This window comes from Vicia villosa, linkage group LG2 (assembly GCF_029867415.1).
Source record: "Vicia villosa cultivar HV-30 ecotype Madison, WI linkage group LG2, Vvil1.0, whole genome shotgun sequence".
Classification (NCBI taxonomy): domain Eukaryota; kingdom Viridiplantae; phylum Streptophyta; class Magnoliopsida; order Fabales; family Fabaceae; genus Vicia; species Vicia villosa.
This window is the reverse complement of record NC_081181.1, coordinates 159248013-159254010: the sequence shown is the minus strand read 5'-3', so window position 1 is coordinate 159254010 and position 5998 is coordinate 159248013. Positions and strand designations below refer to the sequence as shown.

General features: G+C 38.5%; 1 protein-coding gene across 1 annotated transcript; it reads left to right on the top strand.

Annotated features, from left to right (window-relative positions):
- The first annotated feature begins 210 nt into the window (after positions 1-210).
- LOC131652720 (DEAD-box ATP-dependent RNA helicase 46-like) lies at positions 211-5764 on the top strand. The gene is made up of 9 exons (XM_058922665.1): positions 211-366; positions 1086-1415; positions 1971-2126; positions 2298-2366; positions 2883-3152; positions 3403-3753; positions 3912-4189; positions 4386-4805; positions 4938-5764. The coding sequence occupies exons 2-9, from the start codon at positions 1110-1112 to the stop codon at positions 5359-5361; spliced, it is 2274 nt and encodes a 757-aa protein (XP_058778648.1). The 5' UTR covers positions 211-366; positions 1086-1109; the 3' UTR covers positions 5362-5764.
- The last annotated feature ends 234 nt before the right edge of the window (positions 5765-5998 follow it).

Genomic DNA, 5998 nt, shown 5'->3' with positions numbered 1-5998 from the left:
AAAGTGCACCTAGACCTAGCATTTTTGTGCAATATGCAAATAAAATTGGGCTCTTGGAGAGTTAACCATGGTCCAAATTTCAAAGTTGAAAAAACTAACCATGGTAAGAAGAATCTTTCACACACCTAACCCAACCCAACCCACTCACTTTTCTCTTTACAATAATAAAATATCTCCATTTATTCGATTACTATAAATAAACCATATTCATTCATTCATAACTTTCTCTTGTCGCTCCTCTCTCGTTCTCACCCACCCATTCCCAAATCGTGCTATTTGGGTCTAGAGAGAGAAACACACCTTATAGAGAGAGAAACGCGACCTCAGAAACCGCGTAATTCACTTCCATTCCTCGCTCATCAACCGGTATAAACCAGATTCGATCTGATTCTGTTTTTTCGTTGTTTGATTTATATACGAATTCAGTTTTCCAATGTTAATTTCATGCAATGCTTGCTTTTACTGCTTCGTAATCGACTATTAGGGTTTTGTTTGTGCTTCGGTACAAGGTGATAGTTTGATTCGATATAGGGCTTTGTTTTTGGAATTAGGTTTGTGTTGCATGTGGTGATTGTTACTTGTTCTAGATTTAGGTTTTCTAAGTGCGATTTTTTGTTATGTTTTGGGAATAACTTGTTTTTGTTCATGTGTTGTGTGTATAAGTTTGAACTCGTTGGTTGCTTTGATTTGTACGTTTTTATTTACTTTCTAGATATGTGGAGGAGTGTTCAGATATGCTAGTATACATGTTTCATAGTGGCGAAACATGAAATTGTGAATCATTAGTTCATTACTAGGTTTTAATTTTACTTATTTTTTAGGTAAATTATTGCTGATTTGTTATGTAGCTATTTTGTGGTGGTTTTAGGATTGTATTATTGGTGTTAATATTAACTGATCAAATTGAACATGTGAACTTATTTGGAAATGTAATATATTAGCTCTTTTAGTATTGGTATGCTAGTGTTCCTTGGTGAAATGTGAAATTGTGAATCGGTAGTTCATTGTTAGGTTTTTAATTCTTTTTTGAGGTGGGTTATTTTGTTACTGATTTGTTATATTTTGTTATTTTGTGGTGGTGTTAGGATTGTGTTTTTGGTTCTCTTGCCATGGCTGCTACAGCAACTGCCGTGGGTCCTAGGTATGCGCCAGCTGATCCCACCCTTCCTAAACCATGGAAGGGCCTTGTGGATGGCAAGACAGGGTATCTTTACTTTTGGAATCCTGAGACAAATGTCACCCAGTATGAAAGGCCTTTGAGCTCAGCTGCCTCACCAAAGCCTTCTTCAGTGCCTAGCTCTTCTGTCCAGGTTCAACAATCGTCTCAAGGGCGTGGTCGCAGTCCTGATTTCAGTGATAGATATGATAGGAATGGAAATGGCGTGTCAGATGAAAATGGATCTCGGAGCCATCAGGTTTGTGCTCAACTCTTGTGTTATGACAATTGACAGTATATCAGCCAATTTATTAAAACTGATGAAACAAAGAGATAATTTTCACCTCCATTGAGATTTGATTATTAAAAACTTTAGGGGACAATATATCAGCCAATTTAGATCTATCCTTTTCCCCAAATAGATTTTAGAGAAGTTTGGGCCTTTACAAATACATATGGAATGGAATACGAATGCAATATCATGCTTGAAGATAACTGGCGGTGCTTAAAGAATTAGCTGTACTTTTCTCATTTTTATTTTTATGGTATTTGCTTAAAAACTGGGATTGAACATCCATAATTGGGATGCCATATTTTCTAATCCGTGGAAATGTAAAATAAAAAAGAAGTAGGTGGGAGATAGAGACAGAGGTATGCAGGGTTATATATGGTGTAAAAAATTTGTTGCTTAAATAACATCTCTTAAATATCAGATATGCATTTCTCTCATTTTTATTTTGTTTTTAATAAGTCAGCTATATCTCCAGTTCTAGTTTGTCCCAGGGACTTATTTTATCAGTTTTTCATTTTGTAGAGTTCCAAGGGTGGCACTTTTAGTTCTCATAATGATGTTGCAAATGGAACACATGTTGCTGGAAATGTTAGTTCTATCAAAGGTCACATAGCATCAGATACAGGACCTGCATTAACTCCAGAGGCTTATAGACGTCGTCACGAGATCACTGTTACTGTGAGTACATACATATATATTTCCATCTGGAATTAGTGTTAGTCAATTCCACATTTTATGAAGATATTGAAGAATATGTCTAGATAATTTGGTACTATGAACTATCACTGCATTTGGGCTGTGCTCCTATCATGTGACTTAATTAAGTTTTTATTCTTTGTATTTTTTTAGGGAGATAATGTGCCTCCACCTGTTACATCATTTGCGACTTCTGGCTTTCCATCTGAGATTCTCAAAGAGGTATCAACTTCTATTATCTTTTCGTCTTTCTCATCTATCTGCAGTAGTGGCAGTTAGGACGTTACACAAGTTCTGTAGGTATCAGATCGAAATGCTTCTTGTGCAAAACTATGATTCCTGAAGCTCTAATCTCGAAGTTTCAGGCTCATGACAATTTTTTGCATCTTTACTTTTTGGTCGTAGGTGCGATGTTTGCTCCTGGGGTGGAGCTAATGTCGTACGGTGTGGTGCCCTCTTTCGTGGGGCTAGCATTTAGTTTGGACTTTGGAGCGTCCTTTATGGTGGACCAAGTTCTTTGGAAGGGCTTTCCGAATCATCCAAGTTCATGGCTGGGACTGCTGTTGGTCATGATTCAGTCTGCCACTTGGTCCGTACGGAAGAAGAGGCCTCCTTATGTGCTAGCTTGCATCAGCAAGCATTGGTGTCTTGCATATGGAGGATAGCGCTTCTTCCGATATTAAACCTCTAATCTATAAGTCCCAAAGAAAACCAATCTCCTGGATTTTCCTTTTTTAGGTACAAAATGCTGGGTTCTCAGCCCCAACTCCAATTCAGGCACAATCGTGGCCCATTGCTCTTCAAAGTAAAGATATAGTTGCCATTGCTAAAACAGGTTCAGGGAAAACCTTGGGGTATTTACTTCCAGCATTTATTCACCTTAAGCGCACTAATAATAATGCCAAAATGGGGCCCACTATATTGGTACTTTCACCAACAAGGGAGTTGGCAACACAAATTCAAGACGAAGCTGTAAAGTTCAGTAAAACATCAAGAATCGCCTGCACTGTAAGTGTAGTGTTCTCTTTTTTTTTTGGTATTGTTTTCATGCATCAGCATGGACATCAAGGAAAATTGTTGTTCCACTCATATAAATTTGATATTTTAAAGAAAAATATTGCTGGAACTTTATTGTTTATTAGATTTCATGTTGCAATAGGTTCCTTGGGTTAAACTGACCTATTGAAAAACTTGCTGCAACTTAGACTCCCTCTCCGAGGTTCCTACATATTACTTATTAGTTATTGTTTTTCACCAGTGTTTGTATGGAGGAGCACCAAAGGGTCCTCAATTGAGAGATATTGACCGTGGAGCAGATATTGTGGTAGCCACACCTGGTCGCTTGAATGATATTCTTGAGATGAGGAGAATCAGTCTACATCAGGTCTCTTACCTAGTCCTAGATGAGGCAGACAGGATGCTGGACATGGGTTTTGAACCTCAAATTAGGAAGATTGTGAACGGGGTGCCCGCTCGCAGGCAAACTCTTATGTTTACAGCAACTTGGCCTAAAGAGGTTAGAAGAATTGCAGCTGACCTGCTTGTCAATCCTGTCCAGGTGAACATTGGCAACGTAGATGAGCTTGTAGCTAACAAGTCCATCACTCAGGTTTGATATTTACTACTGATATATTTTGGTGCAATGTCACTTTAGCTTATATCGTTGATAGTCCACTTCTTCCGCCATGCTATTTTTCTCAAGTGTACTGATGTTGCAGGCTTTTACTTACAACATGTTTAATTTGTGTCTTAATGTTACTATAACAGCATATTGAAGTTTTGGCACATATGGAGAAACAGCGACGACTGGAAAGTATTTTGCGTTCACAGGATCAAGGATCAAAGATAATTATTTTTTGCTCTACCAAGAAAATGTGTGATCAACTTGCTCGTAATCTTACACGCCAGTTTGGAGCTGCTGCTATACATGGGGATAAATCCCAGGCTGATAGGGATCATGTGTTGAATCAGTTTCGAAGTGGAAGGACTCCTGTACTTGTAGCCACAGATGTTGCTGCTCGTGGATTGGACGTCAAAGACATTAGGTTGTTCATTTTATCATATATTGTTTATTGTTCATTTTATACAAATTTGTTGATGATAGAGTTAGTTCTGTACGCATTGAAGTAGTATGTTGTCATAGTTATGTTAAATGGCTGGAACTTTTATCGTGGAATAGTGACCATATTTAGGAAAGATAAATTTTTATCATATTTGGAAATGACCATAATTTTTTTGCAGAGTGGTTGTCAACTATGACTTCCCTACAGGAGTGGAGGATTATGTTCATAGGATCGGAAGAACTGGGAGGGCTGGAGCCACCGGTATAGCTTACACTTTCTTTGGGGACCAGGATGCTAAACATGCTTCAGATCTCATCAAAATCTTAGAGGGTGCAAACCAGAAAGTCCCTCCAGAACTTCGTGAATTGTCATCCAGGGGTGGCGGTGGGTTTGGCAGATCCAGACGATATAGTTCTGGTGGTCGTGGCGATTCTGGATTTGGCGCGAAGAGTTATGACTCTGGGTATGGTGGAAGGGGTAATGATTCAGGATATGGTGGAAGGGGTAGTGATTCAAGTTATGGAGGAAGAGGTGGATACGGGTCTTCTGCTGCTTTTGGCAGAGGTGGAGGCCGAGGATTTGACTATGACTCACAGAGGTTAGCTTAAATATTTGTTAGTTTCATTTTCTTTTCTTTACTGAAAGATAATGATAAGTTTTTACAGATCTGTGGATTTTTATGCATGTTTTTAAGTGACAGTCACCAACTATGTATTGTCCTGTGGCATAGGAATGAACGAGACCGAAGCCCCGATAGGGGATCTAGCTGGAGTGATCGCTTCAAAACTCGGGAGCGCAGCCGCAGTCCCGTCAAAGCTACAGCATCTGCAGCATCTCAATATACCCCGGGAGTCAGCTTTCATCAAGCAATGATGGAACGCAATGGAGGAGGCAGTGATCGCAACAAGAGCTTTAACCGGGAGAGAAGCCGCAGTCATAGTCCTTATAGACAGGACAAGGGAAAAAGTTCACGATCCCCTCCTGGCGGTGGTCGGACCAACAGTAGTCCTCAGAAAGGGTGGGGAGGATCTTCAGGTGTTGGAAGAAATGGTGGTTCTCATCCTTACAATGGAGAATTGGAGGAAGGGATGATTCCTGAAGAAGAAGGAATGATAGGTCATGATGAATCTTCTATATATCGAAGTGCAAATTAGAATTTTGGCTATTTCTACTTTAACGATATGTTAAGGTAATTTTGGTCCGCTATCAGTATTTTGAAAGACATTGGCACATGGACATTTGCAAGATATAGGATCTGGTAGTGGAATTAATGGCAAATGTATATTTTGAGAAGCTAAGTAAAAGTCTGATAGGTGAAGAAGAACCTAGTAACAAATATGTTAATGGTTGCCTGATAGGTGAAGGACTTAGTAACAAATATGTTGATGGTTTTATGTTTATTATTTTGGTAAAGGTTTAGTTTATATCTTCTACACAGCCAGACTAGAAATTGTTTAAGCCAACTATGAAATGTTGCATCCATCGTTTTCTGATTGAGCTGCATCATAGTTTTTTTGTTAAAGGAAGCAGCGAACAAATGTGACTTTCTTATATTGATTTCATTGACAACATACAAGTGTTGTTTGCTTGTATTATGCATGAACTGCAGTTGTTGAACTTCTATTATTATAATACAAAATCAATCATTGTTTTGACTGGATGAAGATATTTAAAACATCTGACGTTTAGTAATTTTTCCGAGGTTGATGACAGTATTGCTCAATCTGAGCACCTATAATAACTGAAATATGAAATATCAATCTTAACGTTATGTAAAGAATAAAATAACAT

Coding starts and splice junctions, on each gene's coding strand:
- LOC131652720 (XM_058922665.1), top strand. CDS start 1,110: ATGGCTGCTACAGCAACTGCCGTGGGTCCTAGGTATGCGCCAGCTGAT. Junction 2,367..2,882: donor CATCTGAGATTCTCAAAGAG/GTATCAACTTCT, acceptor TTCCTTTTTTAG/GTACAAAATGCTGGGTTCTC. Junction 4,806..4,937: donor TTTGACTATGACTCACAGAG/GTTAGCTTAAAT, acceptor CCTGTGGCATAG/GAATGAACGAGACCGAAGCC.